At 46.7% G+C, this 22,691-nt stretch overlaps 1 protein-coding gene across 1 annotated transcript in view; it reads right to left on the bottom strand.

Moving 5' to 3' along the window:
* The window catches only part of SOS1 (SOS Ras/Rac guanine nucleotide exchange factor 1), an 897,181-nt gene that overhangs the window by 89,979 nt on the left and 784,511 nt on the right, over nucleotides 1–22,691 (bottom strand). Inside the window, exon 19 of the mRNA XM_086927418.1 lies at nucleotides 8,062–8,178. Within this exon, the coding sequence (XP_086783544.1) occupies nucleotides 8,062–8,178 (117 nt within the window). The remainder of the gene's footprint in view (nucleotides 1–8,061; nucleotides 8,179–22,691) is intronic.

Below are 22,691 nucleotides of genomic sequence, written 5' to 3'. Positions count from 1 at the left end.
AATAGTTATAACTTTCGCAAATGTGACACCTATAGCATTTGTAATGCAACATGTTTGTATTTACGTGACTTCGATGTATTGATATTACAAATAACATGGCTTTTAATTTTTTTAAATAATTAATACTTAAATAAAAGTGATTATAATTTATAATGGCAAAAGCATAAACTTTTGTAAATACCTTTTGTGAAGATTATGTTCAATGTATTTTATTGTGAAGAAAATCCAAGAACAGAAGTGAAATATTAACATCTTTTTGTGACATTTGTAATAAAGCTTGAAACATTGAGAGAACATATTTGAACCAGTGATGCTGTGGTTGCGCTGAGTGATGCTGTGGTTGCGCTGAGTGATGCTGTGGTTGCGCTGAGTGATGCTGTGGTTGCGCTGAGTGATGCTGTAGTTGCGCTGAGTGATGCGGTGGTTGCTCTGAGTGATGCTGTGGTGGTGCTGAGTGGTGCTGTGGTGGTGCAGAGTGATGCTGTGGTGGTGCAGAGTGATGCTGTGATGGTGCAGAGTGATGCTGTGGTGGTGCCGAGTGATGCTGTGGTGGTGCTGAGTGGTGCTGAGTGGTGCTGAGTGGTGCTGAGGGATAATGTGGTGGTGCTAAGTGATGTGGTGGTGCTAAGTGATGTGGTGGTGCTGAGTGATGTGGTGGTGCTGAGTGATAATGTGGTGGTGCTGAGTGGTGCTGTGGTGGTGCTGAGTGGTGCTGTGGTGGTGCTGAGTGGTGCTGTGGTGGTGCTGAGTGGTGCTGTGGTGGTGCTGAATGATGCTGTGGTGGTGCTGAATGATGCTGTGGTGGTGCAGAGTGGTGCTGCTGAGTGATAATGTGGTGGTGCGGAGTGATAATGTGGTGGTGCTGCTAAGTGAAGTGGTGTGCTGAGTGGTGCTGTGGTGCTGCTGAGTGATAATGTGGTGGTGCAGAGTGGTGCTGTGGTGGTGCAGAGTGGTGCTGTGGTGGTGCAGAGTGGTGCTGTGGTGGTGCAGAGTCGTGCTGTGGTGGTGCAGAGTCGTGCTGTGGTGGTGCAGAGTCGTGCTGTGGTGGTGCAGAGTGATAATGTGGTGGTGCGGAGTGATAATGTGGTGGTGCGGAGTGATAATGTGGTGGTGCGGAGTGATAATGTGGTGGTGCGGAGTGATAATGTGGTGGTGCTGAGTGATAATGTGGAGGTGCTGAGTGATAATGTGGTGGTGCAGAGTGGTGCTGCAGAGTGATGTGGTGGTGGTGCTGAGTGGTGCTGCTGAGTGGTGCTGAGGGATAATGTGGTGGTGCTGAGTGATGTGGTGGTTCTGAGTGATAATGTGGTGGCGATGAGTGGTGGTGCTGAGTGGTGCTGTGGTGGTGCTGAAAGATGCTGTGGTGGTGCAGAGTGCTGCTGCTGAGTGATAATAATGTGGTGGTGCGGAGTGATAATGTGGTGGTGCGGAGTGATAATGTGGTGGTGCGGAGTGATAATGTGGTGGTGCGGAGTGTTAATGTGGTGGTGCGGAGTGTTAATGTGGTGGTGCGAAGTGTGGTGCTGCTGAGTGAAGTGGTGGTGCTGAGTGGTGCTGTGGTGGTGCTGAGTGATAATGTGGTGATGCAGAGTGGTGCTGTGGTGGTGCAGAGTGGTGGTGTGGTGGTGCAGATTGGTGGTGTGGTGGTGCAGAGTGGTTCTGTGGTGGTGCAGAGTGGTGCTGTGGTGGTGCTGAGTGATAATGTGGTGGTGCTGAGTGATAATGTGGTGGTGCTGAGTGATAATGTGGTGGTGCGGAGTGATGCTGGGGTAGCGCTGAGTGATGATGTGGTGATGCAGAGGGCAGAAAGGCACAAAAAACGAGTCTAACAGAGGGCAGAAAGGCAGAAAAACAAGGGAAAAACGAGTCTAACAGAGGGCAGAAGGGCACAAAAAACGAGTCTAACAGAGGGCAGAAAAGCACAAAAAACTAGTCCAACGGAGGGCACAAATGCTGGCAGAAGAAGTGATGGAAATGAAATACAAGCATTAGTAAGGTAGCTCATTCGATTAAGCAGATGCTGTAAATACGTGGGTGCAATGCCAATGATTGTACTTCATTTGCACAATAAGCACCATCCCGGGATTTTTACTGGGGAGGTTAATAAAACTAAAAGAAGCCAGAACTTTTAAAGCAGTTAAAGAGAGCAAGAGCCACAGAAAATAAATGTTGTTTAAAGATTAAGGCAAATAAGAGCTCCAGCACCTATTTGTATACAAAAAAAAGCAGCAAGAAGGCGGCTGAAGGCAAATTTGTTCAAAATTTTAAATTTACCCATAAACATTGAAAATTGCAATCCGGTTTGCCGTTTGTTACCAAAAACCGTAGTTTTAACGCTGGCTCATGTAGCTGAATTAATACATCCTACATTACTGACATTGGTTTTCTAGAAAGTAACAGAGCCTAAAAGTCTGCCATGGTGTTAAAAATCACAGAAACCAAGGACTCAAGGAAACCAAGAAGAGTGGTCTGAGAATAAGCCTCCTAGTTGTAATGATCAAAATCTTTCAGTCAGCCGCATGAGTGAAATGCAAATTGGACTTGAGAGAAGTCTTTTACCAGGAAATGGCAACTTGTTTGTGGGTGAAGGGGACACGGGGAGCAGTGGGCGGTCACCCTGGGAGCACTGTAAGGAAATGCCCAGCTGGCGAAAACTGAATATCCCACTTATTGTAAAATCCAGTTGTTAAGTTCCACCCAAAAACTCGGCACACGTTTCACCCAGTGTTGACCCAGGCCGTGATAGCTGAAGTGTGAAAAAAACACCGCAGGTTAGTTCTGCATTTAGATATTCCAGCTTTTAAATGCCTGGGAACTTTTGTAACATCTGCATCACCCCAAAATGCTATATATATTCTTGGGCAGGACAGGGGCCTAACCGGACTGTCGCCAAGTACCGGCTGTGGCAGAGGAAATTCACACGGGTGAATGAACGGGTATCGGTAGGGGCTAGTTGGGGGCAGAGTAAAGGGCTGACGTCAGAGGGCAGGTCTGTGGCCAGAGAGTGGGCAAGAGAGAGTGAAGGCGTAAAGGCAGGAGCGTGTACGGGGCAGCGTGAAGGGCTGACGGCACACTGAAGCAGAAGCACACAGGCATACAGCCGTGTGTAGACAGAGCAATCAAATGTGCTCATAAGGTTCACGTACTTGCAGTCCACGCATACACTCTGCATAGAGTTTGAAAGCACAAATAAAAGTAAATAAACAAGATGTAATACTAGAATGGGGAAAGAAAGTGAGTGATGGGGAGCGAAGGAGAGAACAGGGAAAAGAAAAAGAAGACGGGAGAGCTCATGAGAGTGGACAACAGAAGAGGCACGATGTAAGCAGGAACAGAGAAGGAACAGAGAAGGGGTAGAGAAAAGGAGATGAGAGAAAGGGAGAACGAAGACATGGAGTGAAAAGGGTGAAGGCAAGAGAAGTTGAGAGGAAGAAAGAGGGTGCGAGAAAAGATGGCAAGAAAGAAAGAAGTGGAAATTCGAGACACGGCCTGGCGGCCGTGAAAGTGAAAGTACGGCTGGCCGTGGGCAGTGAATAATTAGGGGAGGAGAAATACCTGAGGCAGAGCCACGCTGGGGGAAGCTTCAGATGCCTGTGGGAGGGAGGCTGGCGGCTTTGAAGTGCACGGCTTTTAAAGCCAAATCTTAAAATTAGCATATCCTTTCTGTGCACAAGTCAGTCATTAATCCCAGCTGACAAGCTGAGGAGATGTGGCGTAAGGGTTAGAGTGAAATGTATTGGCTTTGGTAGAGCGCTCATTCCTAGAGTTATAGTGACGCCGCTGTGATTTGCATATCTATTTTCTAGACTCGAGTGTTATCCCAGTGTCACAGTAATTAATGGAAATGTTAAGGAGGTGCGTGATCCCCCCACTTGGGAGCTTTCAGTCTCCCTGTTGTGCAAATCGAAAGCAAATCCCCATGACGTCACCAGGTGGTAATGTAAGGACCAGGTCAGGCTGCCATCCTGGGGTGGGTGAGGGGGGAGGGGCCCTCGGGGACACTGGCTCAATTTACAGTAAGCATGGCATTGTATATGTACCAGCAGGTGAAGACACACGTGCAGGTCAAACCTAGTAATTTCTTTTTCACTGTGGGTTTTCCCAAACAGCGGCAAGTTACCAGAATAAGTGTGTCAAAGCGTAAGCAACTGTTTATAAAACAACCTTCATTAGAGGGACGTCATGTTGCTGTTAAGTGAGGGGGCAAGTAATAATTGCTACTACCTGCACGCTTGGGCAGCCATCAACTCATTTACATGTGCTCTGAATTCAAGTTACGGGCAGGCAAACTGTAGAGGTGAACATGATTATACAAACATTGGTGTTTTAATTTTGTCATGACTGGGGCAGACCCTATTCTTCAAACTGGGTATGAGTCTTGGCAGGACAACATCCAGTAATTCTGGACAAATGAATCACTTAACCTCTCCGCACATAAAAATCAATGTGTCCTTGTGCAGTGCAACTGATTCCTCAGAGTAAAGCGCTCTGATACCTTCGGGTTGAGTTTGTGCTCTATTAAAGTGCACAATTAAAAAAAAGAAAAAAATGGAGACTGAGTTTAAACAGAAGCACTCGTAAGGAGTGGGGGGTGGCAAAGATAATGGATGTGGCATAATGGCTGGAGCCGACGTCTGTGAAGCTGGGGAACCGGGTTCAAGTCTCAAAATACACAGCTGCCAGTGAATGAACAAGGGTGGCACCACAATACCCTAGCACAGCAGAGCATGCTGGAGGAGCGCACACCGAGTGCTGGCAATACAAGTGATGGTGCTGGTACATTTCAGAAAAGCAGTGAGGCCTTCGCAATGGAGTGCGATGGGTGGAAGCAAGGGATCATGGAATGAAAGAAGGGAACTGGAGAGGTGAGGAAGGAAGGAAGACAGGAGATGCCCTTTCATGGACCTGATGGTGGCTGAGGTGTGGGTAAAATGAGCTGAGGTGTGGATGCCAGCTCGAGAGGTAGAGATTTCACATGGCACTGCGGTCTGTGTGCCAAGCCTGACTATGTTTGCCGTGTGTGGGTACAAGGCAAAGATGGAAGGATAGAAGCGCGGATGGGAGTAAGTGAAGAAGAAAAATAGGTGGCGAAGCAGGAAGTGGGATAAACGAGCTGGGAGGAGAGATGGGGGTCTGGAGGCCTCGGAGCACGAGTGTGTGGGCTGGGGGAGGGGGAGCACAGGGAGAGGTGAGAAAGCCTTTGATGCAGCAGGGGGCGGAGCGGATACCTTTAAAGAGCTGCTGGCGGCACGTGAAGTGTGAAGCAGTTGGCGGGGAAGCTCTCAGAGGCAGGAGCAAATGGTAAGGGGAGGAGAAATGCTGCTGGAAGGCTCGGGCAAGCTCGTGCACTTCTGAAAATCCGCTGGTTAGGTTTTAGCTTTGTGGTTTGACCGCAATAGGTCTCTCTGCGAGACCTAAAAAGCCTCCACTGAAAGGCAAACTATAGGATTGGGCAGGGATTGTAAAAAGAACATTGCTCCCCGACATTGTTTAAAATGGAGACTGCGCATTATAGGGAAAATAAATCTTTTGCGTGGTTCCCTGTAAAATTTGCAGAAAAAGAAACTAGGTAAATTTGACTGCACAGAGGGAACCATGGCAGGGACAATGGGGTAAATCTTATATAGAATCCTGCAGGGTTTGCCAGCATACACGGGCTAAAATTTAACTGGAATCTAATTAGAGTTTTCACAGTAAAAAAAAAAAGAGAAATCGACATTGTCCCATCCAGTTACTTCGGACCTTCAAGGTATATTTTACCAACACCTTTGTGTCGTTTTTTTCAGTTTAGCATCTGTTCTTTGCTTAAGGAAGCGGCCTTTTAGCTCCCGTTCTGAGATGCTTTTACAATCCCTGGGGGGTAACAAATAGACGCTCCAAGCCTAAGAAGGAGAGAGTAGATTTAAAGTATGAAATCCATGGAATCCTATGGGCATTATCTATGGATAGACAATCATTTTCCAAGTCACTCAGTATTCCTTTCAAGGCAGACATGCTGAATGGAGAGCCTGTTTTATGGCCCACACAGGAGACAGCCACTCTTGCTACATAATATATTTTTCTTACGTCAGAATCTTGACATATCTGTACTTTTTGCTTTATCTGTAGGTAAATATCTATGATATTAATATAGAAATTAAGTAAAATATTCTGAGATTCTTTTTTTTATTTCACTCTGCTAACATGCGATATTACATTTGTTTGAATTTTTTATCAGCCTTAGGTTTCCTTCTTTTCCTGTGAAGTTGAATAGCATATGTCCATCACCTGCTCGATGCTATCCTTTTCTTAGTGAGGGCTGTTGATGCCACTCTATCCTTTTGGCATGTGATCTGCTCTCTCCCCTCTCTCACGTCTGGTGTATTCCTTTCTATTCAGTAATTGGTCAGTAATATAGCTGTAATGGTTTTTGCATGGGGCAAGTAAGAATGCACTTTCCTAGACAATTACTTCCACATTCATTATCATAAAACGTATGTACAGGATTGTGAATAGATCTATAAATCTACATGTGCTAGCACCCAGTGACGTCCTCAAATACTGCAAACTCTATTAGTAATCCCAAAAACGCCTAGAGTATTTAATTTAAGGTATAGTATTTCAGTAAAAAGCACACTATAATGGTGCCGACTCCAGTGACAATGTAATAGCCTTACATTCAGTGCTCTCCCAGTTCACCTGTTTCTGGGTGAACGCTCAAAACAGTACGCCACTCATTTTACACATTACCTTTCTGTAAAAGAATTCCTTGTCCCATTTAAGCTTCAACAATCCTACACGAGTCTGCACAGAAGTCAAATGCAGAAAATCCATGTTGTCCGGATCTCTGCATTCAGCAAGTAGCAAGCTGCATCAACACAAGATTTTGTGGCTGCTTCCTCAATATATTCTCCTCCATCTCTCAACCTTGAAGATCTCCCAGAGAGCCAAAAATCAGCCAGCCTGCCAAATAATTTATGCAGCCAGATGGGAAGGGCTAATGCTCTTCAGAATAATAGTTCACAGAAATAGATAGCTGAAATTGAAGTCAAGATATAGTTCTGCAAAGGCTATGGTGGTTGCTCTGAACACACTGAGCCTCTATTCAAGCAACCTACACATCTATAAAGCAGAATTTATCTGATGCTTGTAGGTGGAGGTTTCACAAGGTTATGTCTATTACTTTACGAACCATCAGCAGGATTTCCATTAAACAATGCCTCATTTCCCTCATACTGACATGGTGCTCAATAACAAGGTGATGGATGGAATACCTGAATTAATCTCATCCACTAGCAACTTCTCTGGGCCACATGCCAGACCACAATTTTTCACCCACTGTGCCACTCCAGACAGAGATCAACCTTATGAAAATCAATCTTGGTCCTGTTCCAATAGGAACAGCCCAGCCCAAACTGTCCGGCCAGGTTCCCTCTAAATATGAACACAAGCAACCCAAGATCGGTTTTGACCTGCTTAGGTCTTGCGAGTTACTGCTTTAGGCCTATGGCACAATCAGCAGGCGTCCCACGTCTGGGAATACTTAGGGTGTATATTGCAAAAACAACAAGGTGATGGAAATAATGCTTGAACTAATCTCAATCGCTGGCAATTTTTCAGGTCGTATTCCTGACTATCTTTTTCTCTTTCACAGTGCCACTCTAGGCAGAGACCGTTTTATGCAAGCATTCAATGCATCACATTGCTGTATTCCACACTGTGATGCACTATGTGCCACTGCAACAAAGTTGAAGTGCTTGTGTTGCGGTTGAGAGAGAACCTAGCCTGGTAGTTCAGGCTGGACTGTTACTACTGGAGCAGGGCCAAGGCTAAATTACCTAATGCGGGTTTAATCTGAGTAGGTACCTTTGGATAAAAAAACACAATGAAGTCTGAATGTAACTCTTCAGTATTTGCGCTTCTGTCAAAGTAACAAATTGTAGCTCTGATGGTTGCAACGCTCTACAATCATATTTTTATCAACTTTTTTTAGAATTCTTACTAGGCAGGTTATTTTACATACAAACCTTTAAATATGCGAGTACAATGCAAAGCAACTGGTTGATTAACTTGAATACGTACAAATCGTGGCAGTGTTTTTGCATTCCTGGGTTCAATTTCTAATGATTTTCGAAAAAGATAATCTTCAAAGTCTTTTTCCATACTGCCATTCATTGGATTCAAGTTTTCAAAAAACCGCTGTAAGGGACAACATTTATACAAATAAGCATTTCATAGGCAAACAATTAAAAAAATGTTTAACATTCTTGTGCAACACACATCAATAACAAAGGCAAGAGAAAAAGGATTAGAACATGCGAGCCCAACATGTTTCTCACAAGGCATCAAGAATATACTTATCTGGCCCTCAAAGACCTTGCACAAGAAAACCATCCAATATGAGAAATATCTTTAGGGTGTACTGACGTGGGTCCCTTGCTCACTTTGCCACTGGATTCAAGCTAGCCTGGCTGATGAGGGGTGTTACACTGAAACCAGTCCCAGAATGCTTGTTTCAGGTCCAGGGAAGACATGGCTTAGCAGTTCGGGCTGGACTGTTCCCATGAGGAACAGGGTCAAGACTGATTTGCATATGGCTGGGTCTGAACTGGGGTGGCGAAGTGATCTAAAGAACGATGATGGATTAAACGCAGATCTGTGACTGGGGCGAGAATCTGAAAAGGTTCAGTGCTCCGTCCATCATCTCCTTTTGTTTGCTCAGATCTTAAGTTCACTGAAGCTGATCACTGTATAAAAAGACTGAAAATGTCAGTTTTATTATATGATTGATTTAAAGATGTGAGGTATCTAGCTTCTATTGGAAGTGGAGGGAATGATGCACCTAGTTCAAGGATGCAAGGGGATATATTTTGAATAATGTGTTCAACTAGCTTGAATTTTATGAGCATCTCCATCTGAAACCACAGAGAAGATCTTACCATCATTACTTGTAATGCTATAACTAAAGCAACACAACTAAGGTTGTTTATTCTGCCTTACCGATTTAAATAGACAATAGATATAATCAGGTCTAATCAATGTAATAGGGTAATATCGAAAATAACAGTACAGAAATGTATTCTTTCAAGAAATCTTTCCTTTGATAAAAAGTCACTTCTTAGGATTGGTAATATGAAGTAAGTCTCCCAGCTGCCAGTTCTGACCCAACTATTTTCAGGATCTGTAAAGGTTAGAATAAAGACCGGAATAAAGCTTATGAAAAAATATGTGCGCCGCTGCAACCTACAATGCATTTGGTTATGGAAAATGTTAACTAAAGCACTGTTCAGAGTATCACTGGGAAAAAGGCAGCAAAGGTACAAGGCTTTATTAGTGGTTTCTTCATATTTAGGAACACCTCAAGTGTGTTCACCAAAAGAAGGGTAAACCTGAAGATCAAAAACAGTTTTGTGGGAATGCTTTGATAAGGGAGTTATTTAGTAAGGGAAGAACAAGTTACTTACCTTTGGTAATGCTCTTTCTCATGGATACTCAGTTTACATTTTTTAACCATTATACGGAGTGCTAGTGGGTGGAGTCCTGCGGCTCCAGAGGAATTCCATACTCCCCCTGAAATAACAGCAGAGCTGCATGTAAGAGCCTCTCCTGCCATACTCCCCCTGAAATAACAGCAGAGCTGCATGTAAGAGCCTCTCCTGCTATCTGATGTCAGGTTCTTGTCTATAGCATTTTCACACCCTCAGATGAGCAGGTAAAAACAGCTGTAGATAGCATTGTACTGATCACTAACTTGAGACCTTTCCAGATGGCAAAGAAAGGCCATTCCACAGAACAGGAACGTTGGAGGGCAGTGAGGAAGCTTCAGGTAAACAAGAGTACCCACCAGAAAAGGGGCTACTAAAGAGAAGTAACTTGTTCTTCAGATGGATACTTCTAACCACAGATTCCACACCTTTAGAATGGATATCAAAACAGAAAGTCCTGCAGAACTAAGAAGGAAGTGCCTATCCATCTGGACCTGGCTGTCATGGCAGTTGGGCTCTGTAAATGTATGCACTGACGCTCCCATCCCTGCCCGGCAATATCAGGAAAAGGCACCTCATGCAGTCACAGCGGCCTCGACCCTGGTTGAATGGGCTCTCAGCCCCTCAGGGGGCTGTGTGAAAGCCAAACCATACCAAATCTTGATGAAGTGAACTATGCATGACAACAGGGTTGGAAATAAAAGCCAGGGCATTCCTCCTTTGGATAAGTCCTATCTCTCGCACAAGATGGATCACCAATCTGGGAAGAAATATAGAATCCTGTGTCCTATCAGGCAGGCGTAAACCGCTAAAGTGGCTTAGTGGCTGTTGTGGCAGGCGAAGAGGAGCTGGAGAACTGATGCCCCTCGGGTCATTGCAATGTCTGCCAGTGTCATGTCTGCCTGCCCTGCAAGGACTGACTATAAAGAGGCTAGGGGCCAGATTTAGGTACAAGCAGTTTTGCACGTCCCCAAAAATCGCTATTAAGGACTTACAAAATGCCATGTAGGTAGGATTCACAATATTTTTTGCGATTCCTTAATATTCCTTAATTGCAAATTTCGATTCGCAATCAAGGAATACCTTCCCATTCATTCTTAAGGGCCTAGAGGCCCATAGGAATGAAAAGGAATTGCGCACGCAATTTGCGAGTACCCAATAGGTACTCACAAATTGCATGCTCAATTTCAAGGGTTCCAGAGGGACACCCAGTTGCACCCCTCAAATGTGCAAGTGTGTACATGTGGCGCACATACATGCCCTAAGATCATGAATGTGTGCCACATGGCACTTTTAAAAAAGCAAAAAGTTGCTTTTGTAAAGGAATTCGCAAATTACCACCAACTTGAAGTTGGTGGTAATTTGCGATTCCTTAAAGCCAAATCACTTTCTTTTGTGCTTCTTACATTGCATTTAAGGAATTGCAATTTGCGATTCCTTAAATGCAATCGCAGGCTAGGGAATCGCAAATTTTGCGATTCCCTATTTTGCAAGGGGGTTTTTGTGTGCTCCGTTGCACACTGCTAATTTGCGATCGCCAACGTTGAAATTCTGCGAATTTCAGAGATTGCAAATTGGCTTCCTACATCTGGCCCTCGAGTAGTCCCTACATTTCCACAACTGGCAGGGAATTGTTTTGCAGTAGTCAAAAGCCCCAAAGAAACACACTGTCGCCTTTTTAGGTCGAGCCAAGACGAAAGCAAAGCGAAGCTTTGCTGTCTAGGGCGAGACAACTAATGTTGTTACTTTTGGGGGAATGTGGACAGCAGAGTGCCACTTGCTTTTTCAGGCAGAGATTTGACCTCGTGGGCGCGCACGTTATTTCCGTGCGCACACAGCCAGCCCGCGCAACCCCTGAACACAGATTACACAGGCACACGCTGCAGCCCCCACCACACACACACACACATACACATACACACGCCGCTGCCCCCCACCTCCCCCCTGCACAGACACACACCCCCGCCCCATGCATCGGGAGATCTGCCATAATTTCAGGGGAAGGACCGAGAGTGGCTGCAAAACCGGCAGCTTCCCCCAGACCGGGGGCGCATCTCCACCAACATCGCAGAGAGCGGCAGTTGCAGGCCCCCAGCGTCAGAAACAGGCCCCCGCGGTGCGCACACTGGGAATAGCAAAAGGGGACGAGATCCTTGGTGCGCGACACGGCACAGGGAGGCGGTGCGCGCCACGCCTCCCTCGCTGCCTGGAACGTGTGCGCCTGCTCCCCAGCCTGTCGCGAGCACGCCTCCTTCTGGTTCTTTAAGTCTTACCCAGCTGAAAACAGTCCCGGAATAGTTTTTTGGGATAAATCATCAGCTTTGGCCCTGCTAACACTTATATCCACTTTTGTATTTTTTGCGGGATTACCTAGAGTCTTTTCTCTAACTCCTGCGGCCCCCTCACCAGCAGCATCTTCCTGCTGCCGTGGTCTTCCGGGCGTACCTTTGGGAGGCATTACCTGGCGCCAAAAACTCAACCCTTTTGAGCCTACCAAGCTTCTGCATCGCTGCCAACACCGTAGTCCATACAGCGTAGCCGCACAGCGGCTGCGGGTGAAACCACCATACTTCACTGCGGCCGCCGATAAAATTTGCACCCCCCGCTGTTGAACACAGGTTAGCTCCCAGCCGGCTCCCAGTCAGCGTCTTTCCGCGTCTTTCAACGTCTTTCAGCGTCCTACTGCGTTTCCTCCACTCCCTCCTCTCTCCACTTCAATCCGAAACTCTCTCCCGCATAATTATCGCAGCTCCAGGTCTTTTTCCCCCAACATCGGCGAGTGATCAGCTTACGCGTCCGACCACACGGACGCCATCTTGCCTCTCACCATCCTCTATTCTGTATGTGTTTAACTCTGATTTTAAACCACTATATCATACACAAACGTTTTAGTAAAATGGTGCATTTTCAGGGAGAAAAAAAAGGTGAAGCAATTGTCAAAAGGTTATCTAACCCAGGCTTCATCTCAATTGTATGAAGAAATGCAGACAAAGCAAAATGCATTGACTGTCTTCAGCTACATCATGCTCAGTATTTATTTGTAAAAGAAATAGTGCAGGAGCCCGAAGCTCTGCTCAGAAGCCAGCCGCAGGTGCAATTAAAAGTCAGTACACCGAAGACCGAGGCTGGCAGTCTTTAATCCACTACCAAACACTCCCCGACCCGTTTATCTCAAATGCGAATGTTCCTGCTTTTCTGTTTGTGATGGTTTTACCATCTTTTTCTTCCTTTGTCTTTCAGATCTTTGACTTCTTCCCCTCTCTTTTACATTGTAAATATCTGATATGGGAAATATAGGCGTCGTTCCCCAAAAATAAGTTCCTCTACCCCCACTGGCAACCACTTGCTCAAATTAGGCACGGATTCATGCTCAAATGAAGAGTGTCCTCTAATGTAAACCAGGGATCTTCAACTGCTCTGTTACTCTGGTGTACTTAGATGTGCTCCCCGGCCATTAATCGATGCAACTAAGATTGCATCTTCTTATGTGCCATACGTTCACAGAATCCAGAATGTGAGTATCATGCTGCGTCCTGACTGCAGACATTGCCTTTTGCAATGCACCACATTATTTAAAACAACATAGCAGATTTAGATGGAGAAAGGCCATGGTAAGGTGGAGCGGGGGCACCTCCCAAGAAGACAACAAGCATTTGCAATGCAATAGGTCTCACATTCGTGAAAACGTGAGCTACTGGTATTGCAAATGTTAATTTTTTTTGTTTAAAATTATGCGAGCAGCAGCATACATAAGTAAGAAAGTCCACATGAAGGAAAGGGTGCAGTACCACAGGCTGTTACTAGGTGTCTCTGACACCTAGAAACAGCCTGTGGTACTGCACCCTTTTCTTAAGACATAATATAGGAAGTCCATTACCACGAGGCTTAAGAAACAAGCGCAAGCATTTTAATCTTTTGTAGCCTTTACAATAAAAGAAATTTGCATGCTCACACTCGTTCCTTGAGCCACATAGTACTGGAATTCCTATATTATGTCTTAAGGAAAGGGTGCAGTCCCACAGGCTGGTACTAGGGACACCTAGTGACAACTAGTAACAGCTTGTGGGACTGCACCCTTTCCTCAAGACATAATATAGGAATTCCATTACCACGAGGCTTAAGAAACAAGCGCAAGCATTTTAATCTTTTGTAGCCCTTACAATCTTTTTTTTTTTGCATAAAAGTAAGAAAAATGCTCACACTCATTCCTTGAGCCACATGGTAATGGAATTCCTATATTGTGTCTTAATGTAAGGGTGCTGTCCCACAGGCTGCTACTAGGGATAACTAGTAACAGCCTGTGGTACTACACCCTTTCATTAAGACCTATTATAGGAATTTTATTACCATGAGGCTTAAGGAACTAGCACAAGTTTGTTTTTTTCATTTTTGAAGTGGAATTTCTGTTCTTACCACAAAGGCTACAGAAGCCTAAAAAATGTACAGAAAGGCTCAGGCTTGTTCCTTAAGCCTTGTGGTAATGAAATTCCTATATACGGTTTTAAGTAAAGGTTGCACTACAACAGGCTGTTACTAGGTGTCCTGGGACACCTAGTAACAGTCTGTGGTACTGCACTCTTTCTTTAAGGCATAATATAGGAATGCCATTACCACAAGGCTTAAGAAACGAGTGTGAGTGTTTTAAACTTTTGTAGCCTTTGTGACGATAAAAAATAGATTCCTTCAATGATGGAAACAATTCCTGTGCTGATTCCTTGAGCCACATAGTAATGGAATTCCTGTATTATGTCTTAAGGAAACAGGCTGTTACTTGGGACACCTAGTAAAAGCCTGTGGTCCTGCACCCTTTCCTTAAGACATATTTACATTCTGTTACCATGAGGCTTAAGGAACAAGGGCAAGCATTTTTTCCTTAACAAGTGCAATTTCTGTTCCTATCACAAAGACTACTAAAGCCTAAAAAAATTGCACAGAAATGTTCGCACTTGTTCTTTAAGCCTAGTGGCAAGAGAATTCCTATATTTGGTTTTAAGGAAAGGGTGCAGTTCCACAGGCTATTACTAGGTGCCCCTAGTAACAGCATGGGGCACTGCACCCTTTCCTTAAGACATATAGGAATGCCATTACCATGAGTCTTCAGAAACGAGAGCAAGCATTTTACTAATTTGGATCCTTTGTGAGAGAAAAAAGTAATTCCATTAATAAAGGAAAAAAAAATTACGCTCGTTCCGTGAGCCAAATACTAATGGAATTCTTATATTATGTCTTAACGAAAGAATGCAGTACCACAGGCTGTTACTAGGGACACCTAGTAACAGCCTGTGGTACTGCACCCTTAGCTTAAGACATTTACATTCTATCACGCAGATGGAGTGGGCTATGCTAATGAAGCCCACGAACAAGATTGCACTACATGAGGAAACAGTGGCTGGAGGGGCTGGGCGAGAGAGCAACGGAATGAAGCTTCTCCTGGGTGAAACTGCCCAAGAAGGAAGAAGCACTAGTTACACAGGACTGGCACAAGTAGCAGAGGATGATGCAGCACTGGAACAAGGCTGTACTGTGTTAGGAGTAAGTAACAAGCATTTGCAATGCAATAGGTCTCGCATTTACACAAGTTTAAGCAATTGGCACTGTAAATGACTATGCCTTTTAGTTATGTCTCAAAAACGAAAACAAAAATAAAAGACAGTGTCATTTCCAATGTCAATAGCTCAAAATTGCGTAAATGCGAGACCTATTGCATTGCAAATGCTTGTTTTTTGAAGGGTTGAGATCTATCAAAGGGCATGTACATTAGCAATGCCTGACCATAGGCAGGACCTCATTGAGGCGTGTCTGTGGAGAATGACACTGGTACTGCTCTGCCAATGCAATCTGCAGTTTATAAGGCAATTCCGATGCACCCTGCCTATCATGGATCATCTGAGCCAAAGAAGCCCCAGGGTCTTCTTTAACGGTTGGGCAAGATCTTGCTGGACATGTTGCTTAAAGCATGTGTGAAACAGCCTGAAAAACGGATTGCGTTTATGCACTGCAGTGCAAAGCTTACAAAAGAAAACATTTTCTTGCCAAAATCCTAATCCTTTTGGATTCTCTATTGGGGACTGGTTATAAAAGATTTAGGATTGACCTTACTGGTTGAAGACTGTTCAATGAGATCACATTTTGGAACTCTATTTTTTTTATTGAGTTTTCCATTTGCAGAGAGCAAAACATAGAGTTATACATCATATAAGAGCGTAGCACGTTCAATAGGCTTAAATATATCTGAATGCCATGTTAAAATGTTATCTTTAGCAGAGCGAAAAAACAGATTTGCATGAGGAAACGAATGAGCACGGAATTCCGTCAATCAAGTTTACATCACAACAGGTACAGCCATTTCTCCATTACTGCGTATTATGTAATGTTGTTGGCAGATTAGCTTCATAAATCTTATTTTCACCCTTACCATAAGGGTCACGACCCTAATGTCGACCGTAGCCAACCAAACCAGTATATACAGTCTCAATTTGAATGTTTCGCAGATATTCCACTAGGAGTTCCCAAGTATCTCTGGGGCGAGACGAGGTAGGCAGGAGTTCTGCATAAATAGATAGCTGCTCTTTACAATAAATAAAATCGGATAGCCAGTCCTTGAATTTGGGGGCTCGCCCTCTGCCCCATCTGCATGCAACCTTACGTTTTGGACAGGGCAGCACTCCCTTCCTGCCAATAGCTATGCACCTCTCCGCATTGCCATGCAAGGTGAAAAAACCCTGCTCCCTCCTGCCAGCACATATCACAACAATCATCGTCCCTCAATTTAGATTTGCATAGTCACATAGGTGTATAGTAAACTCTATGTACAAATTTGAAATGTATAATCCGCAAGAGACTGCTTGCCGTGATGGCTTCTGTCTGTGTGCAACAGTACACCCATTGTTTGTCTGTCAGTGGCACATCAAAGTCGTGATCCCATGCCTCGCTAGCCCAATGCTTCGTCTGTGGTCTCTTCAGCAGTGCAGTGCGATACATTCTGAACACAGTGTGTTCTGGCCCTGCCATTTTCAACAGATTGTGCAAGGTATCTAGCGCGGGGGCTCCTGCGGGAATCCAGGGATGTTGGCCCCGACTTCATGTTTCAACCCAATATATAAAAATATTTATTTTTGGACGTGAATCTCTATTTTCTCATTACCATTTCCTGACAGAACATCGAGCACAGTTACTCTGCTGTAAGCATGCAATCCCCCACTTTTTTCATAAACAACCGGGAGAAGGTGGTGGCACACCTTAATGCGGCTGGTTACTCATTATATCTGTTATTTTTATATAGATGTTCCCCTGACGAAGGGCAGTCATTGCCCAAAACGCATTGGGAAATGTGAAACGTTAACATACAATGTGCATTTAGGTTGATTTGAATGGATTTATGATACTTTGGATTGAATATTGGTTCACCGAATAAATCCTTATCAACCTACATGAAAATTGGAATTTATATTCTTGTTCAACTGATTTTGATAATCTGATTATATTGCATTTAGGGATTCCACTGTGCTCAGGGGGACGTTGCCTAACCCAAGCAATGCTACGTTCCAGTTATACCCTTCACACTCAATGACCAGACAGTGATACCTCTGAGGCATGCAACAACTTACTCATTGAAATTTATCTAGTAGTGCGTGTTCCACCATTTTGACTTATATCATCGGCTAACTTACAGATCAAGGGGTGGATCAATCACACCCTTGATATCCTAGCACCACTCAAGCCAGTCACCAGCAGGCGGACCAAACCCACTGCACCGTGGTTTTCAGAGGCACTCCAGGATTCTAAGAGATTTTGCAAAATGTTAGAATGTATGTGCCACAGAAAGTACAATGAACAACTTAAGATCTTAGGCATGCCAATGCAAATTACCGTGCTCTTCAAATTGAACATTCGAAAAATTCAACCAGGGAAGTTTTTCAAATGATAAAGTCGCTAACATCTTTGGAACGTACTGCAACCACAATTCGTTCTTCTCAGGACAGCTGCAAGCAGATTTCACAATCTTTTTTCAAATAGTTCGACAACATCTATACTTCCTTTCCTGAGAGTGCGAGGACCTTTAAAGTGTCTCTTTCTAATGGTTCGCTACCTGATGTTCCGGGTAAGCTTTTTAATCTAAAACCTATCTCAAAGTCTGACGTGTAACCTTATGCTGAAAGTTAAATCTGGATCTCCTTTTGACCCCGCATCACCAGTGATTCTGTAACCAGGCAGAGTCGCCATTGCAACGGTGTGAATGGAGCTGCTTAACCTGGTATTTCGCTCCGGCATAGTCCCGAAAGAGTGGAAACACACCATGGTTATTCCTCTAATTAAAAAAAAAAAAACTAGAGCCATAACTGCCTGACAATTTAAGACCCATCTCTCTTCTACCCTACTTTGCTAAAATTGCGGAGAAATACATCAATCAGCAATTAACGCAGTTTGTGGAGGAAAACTAACTCCTCCATGAGACCCAGTCTGGCTTTAGAGCATCCTTTGGTACTGAATCGGCGCTACTTTTGCGTTAGAATCCATCCGTAAAATCACGGGTGAAGGTCAAACGGCGGCTCTAGTCATGCTGCACCTGAGCGCTGCATTTGATACGGTCTCTCATGGTTTGCTACTTGATGAATTAAATCACGGACGGGTAGGCGGCACAAGCACTAGGCTGGTTGGCGAACTTTCTGGAGGATAGCACATTTCAAGTTACTCTTCAACCCTATGCCTCGCCCACTCAACAGCTGAAACAGGGTGTGCCTCAGGGCGCAACGCTGAGCCCAACCCTTTATAACCTTTATATGACACCGCTGGCAGATCTTTTGGACAAACATGGGGTACAGAAGGTGTCATATGCAGATGACATGCAGCTGATCCTCACCTTGGCTCAGGACAACAACCAAGAGGCAGAGGACTTTAAGCTCTGCCTAGAGGACATGGCAAATTGGATGAAAAATAGCTGCCGCAGACTAAACGACAATAAAATGGATATTTTAGTGATAGGGAAATAACCTTCCATCTGGTCCCAGAGTTGGTGGCCCAGCAAGTTAGGCTCTTCACCCTCTCCAAGTCACAAAGTCAAAAATCTAGGAGTGTGGTTCGACTCCACTTATCCTTCTCCGACCAAATCACAGGCACCTGTTTTGATTTTTTAAAAATGCTTTAAAAATCTTAGGACTCATACCAAACACTGCCAAAAAGACAGCAGTCCAGACTCTTGTGACATCCAGGCTTGACTACTGTAATGTTCTCTATCGCGGGGCATCAAAAAGCAGCATTTACATGCTAAAACGGTTGCAAAAAGCAGCAGCCCGGAAATTGTTAAACATCCCCAGATATGCATCTACTGGATGAGCCTTGGACACCCTTAATTGGCTCCTTATTCAGGAGAGGATCTCTTTTAAAGCCCTATGTTATGTCCACATAATACTACGGGCAAGGGCCCAAAATACCTTCACCCTATGATACACTACTACCAAACTACGTTTTGTCTGAGGATCGCTGGTTCCGAACTGGTCAGCATCCCAAAATATAACAGGAAATGTTTTGGTGGCACATCTTTAAGGTACCTGGCTGCCGGGGGGGGGGGGGGGCGTGGCTTGCAGGCCATGGGAATGGACGTGCGCCGCTAGAGCTCCGGCGCTGATCGGGGCAGAATCCGATCGAAATTACCCCGGGGGCCCCTGGGGTAAATGTGTGGACTGGCGGAACTTAGAGACTAGACCCTGCTGCCTTCGACACCGGCGGACGCGCGGAGGGGCAACCCGCAACACCGGGCCACAGACGGTGAGGCCTGCAGCGGAGACGCGAAACCAGAGGCCGGGACCCACAGTAGGAAGTGAGGCCGCCCGGCTCGCGGCAAACGATCCCGGAAGTGGCCAGAAGCCCGGAGCTGTGACAAACCCTGAGGCACCGGAGGACACAGAACATGCCTGAATGCCACCGGAGGGCGCCTCGACTGAGCGATACGGCCTGTGAAGGTGCAGGAAACATCGGAGGAGCCGCCGCGCTGTGGACGACGTGGAGGTGACCGGCAGCGGTAGGGAACCTGGAACCGGGGCACACCCGAGGAGCGGGAGGCGGCCGGTTGTGGCCTCCGAGGAGCGGCACAGACCTTGCCCGGGTTGTGTGGGGGTTCCCTCCCCGTTTCCCCCCCGGGCTCTGAACTGTTCCCCCCCTCCCCTCCCTCCCCCCTTACCAGACCGCCCGCTCACCGGCGTTGTTGGCAGGGGCGGGGCACCTCTTCACAGCTTCCCCAACTGTTCCCCGGATTTGTTGAGCGCTGAGGCTCTACGGGGACCCAGGGAGGCCTAGGGTCGCAGAGCGAGTGCAGCTGCGTCTGGGCGGCTGGGATCCCGCCGGAGCGGGCCAAGGACCACCAAGCAAAGATTGCCCACCTGACGAGATCTGATCTCCCTGTACATAGGCAGAGGGAGATACCGTGAGAGCTCCCGCAAATCCCTCCTGCCCCTCTTGTTGAGAAGAGCGTGGGACACAGGGCATTACCGGGGCACCTCTTCACAGCTTCCCCAACCAGAGGCCGGGACCCACAGGCTTCCCCACACCGACTCAAGGTGGACCATGGGTGTGGGGCATACGAGAGATTTGGAGATACCCTGCGAATCAGTCACTCCACGGGTGGTTGGGCGCCACACCCACGCCTGGACTCTGCTGGCCGCGGTGCCACCGTGAGGGAACCTGCCTCGGGGGCCTGATACCAGGGGACCCACAGGGCCCTTCGCTGGGGGCTGAAGCCATCGCACATAATGGACTGCAAGGGGGTGAAGACAGCGGAGAGTTCCGGGGGACTGACGATGGTTCACACGATGCCGCCCGCCGCTGGAGAAGGAGCATCGCTGCTGCCCACGACGCAGCACCAAGTGGAAGGGCCACAGGTTGATAAGTTGGACATCATCCTGCAGGAAATCAGAGACTCTAGAGCGGTATTGGAACAGATGGGCACCCTGACGACTAACTTATCCCTGTTGAAGGCGGACCACGGCAAACTGGCGGACAGAGTGAAAGAGCAGGGCCTGTCCATCAGCGAGATCACGCCAACTGTAGCAAAGCACACGGTCTCTATTCAGCAGCTCCAAGCGCAGGTTGCCTCACTCTCATGGACCGGGTAGAGGACGCAGAGGGCCGTAATCGCCGGAATAACGCTCGCGCTATAGGCCTTCCGGAACGTTGTGAAGGGACCCAAGCCGCGGACTTTATGGAGCAATGGGTTCGGGACCACGTGGCGGAAGAGGGCCTATCACCGCATTTGTGCGTGGAGAGAGCGCATATTATCCAGACGGGCAGACCTAACCCTGTACGGCCCCCGTGCCCACTTATAGTGAGAATCCTGAATTACCGGGATAGAGATGTTTTGCTGCAGAAGGCACAAGAGAAGTCCCTTATCCAGTACGCCAACCATAAAATCTCCCTCTACCCGGACTACACCAACAAGGTTCAAAAACAACGCTCCTCTTACCTGGAGGTGAAAAAGAAACTACAAAGGATCAACCTCAAGTACGCATTGTTGTTTCCGGCTCGCCTAAAAATCATACACAACAGGAAAACACACTTCTTTAAGAGTCCTTCGGATGCAGAGGAATGGTTGGAAGTGATGGACATAGACGGGAGCCAGGGACCTTCACAAGAACCGGACGTCAATGGATCGAGTGGAACTCGGGACATGGGAGAGGCGGAGCCCCACAAGCCGAGACGCGGCGGACGGCGTCGGGGACCTTCACGGAAACAACAGAAAGAGAAGCAACAGGACGCTTTGGTGGTGGCAGGAACATTCAGAGAGGACCCCAAGAAGATCGCAAAGGACTCTGAGGACAGTACGATCAATTCTGATACGGATCATAGCGTACTCCTGTTTCCCACTGTCACGCCCCGCACAGCAGATGAGGTGATGGACAACTGCGGGAGAGAAGACCTGACCGGAAGTAGCTGAATTGCTTACAAACCGTATTGTATTTTTCTATTCTTTGATTCTGCACTGTAAAGTCACCGCTGATGGTTCTGGGGAGGGGGGTAGATCATGTGCGGGTGCCGCTGCTACCTAGAACTGTATTCTGTTACGCTTGTTTGGGCACGGCCACACTTTGATATGTATATAAGGCACAGGTGACTTGTGATCTCTATTTCCTTTAACCTCTTCGAGGCTCATGACGAGCTGAGCTCGTCATGAGCCACGGCGCTCCGGTGCTCATGACTAGCTCAGCTCGTCATGAGCCGTGGAACGCTCGCATGCGGGGATAATTCCCCTGCTGTGCTGAGCGTTCCACGGGAACGGGTGTCGCCGTGACGAGAGCGCCGTGCCTCCGTCATGAGCATGGGGGCGCTGTGCGCGCCCCCCTCCCCCCCAGCACAGCGGGGGATTAACCCCCGCAGCGAAGGGGTTAGGCATTGGTAACATTGCCCCAAAGACAGCTTGCCGTAGAGCTGGCGGAGCCCGTTGGGCTGAAAGTAGGAACTGCTTTGGTGCTCGGCCACCCGATGGCGAACGCACTGGATTTTCAGTCCTTCTGAGACTTGTTCAATTGTTGGGCCCAGCTTGTTTTTTAAGCTGCGCCGTTATGGTTCTTGTTTGTAAAAGGTTGGGGGGTGGGTGGTCTCCTGGTGGTCTCCTGGTGGTGGATACATAGGGCTCAGGCCGGAGGGCATTGGAGGTTGCAGAGCAGGAACAGGTATGAGTATGGCTGACCCAGCGGGGAAGTAAAGAATCACGACCTGGAATGTGAGGGGACTGGGGGCGGTTCAGAAGAGACACAGAATACACGCCTTTCTGTTGAGACACCATGCACAGATCGCCTTTATCCAGGAATCCCACCTCACTGCCTCGGAAGCTCTCAAAAGGAGGAAAAAATGGAGGGGTACAATTCTGTCCACGACCTACTCCGCCTTCTCTAGAGGAGCGACAATCTGGATTAGACATGGCACACCGTTCCTGGAAGTGGAGAGGAGGGTGGACGATCAAGTAAGATACATTTTAGTGAGGGGCACGCTAGATGGTACACCTGTAGTGCTCGGCTGTGTCTATGCTCCGTATTTTGACCAAGACAAGTTCTTGCAGAGACTACGATTGGCACTAGCGAACTGGTCGGACACTCCTTGGATACTAGGGGAAGACTGGAATATGATCATGGATATTGATAGACAGGTCACATCCCCCCTTACAGGTGGCTGGGGTCTCCAGACTGACGAGATATTTCGCACATGGGCAACTGGATGGGGCTTGAGAGACGTCTGGCG

The sequence above is a fragment of the Lissotriton vulgaris genome, chromosome 6, assembly GCF_964263255.1.
Source record: "Lissotriton vulgaris chromosome 6, aLisVul1.2, whole genome shotgun sequence".
Lineage (NCBI taxonomy): Eukaryota > Metazoa > Chordata > Amphibia > Caudata > Salamandridae > Lissotriton > Lissotriton vulgaris.
This window is presented reverse-complemented; position numbering and strand designations above follow the sequence as displayed.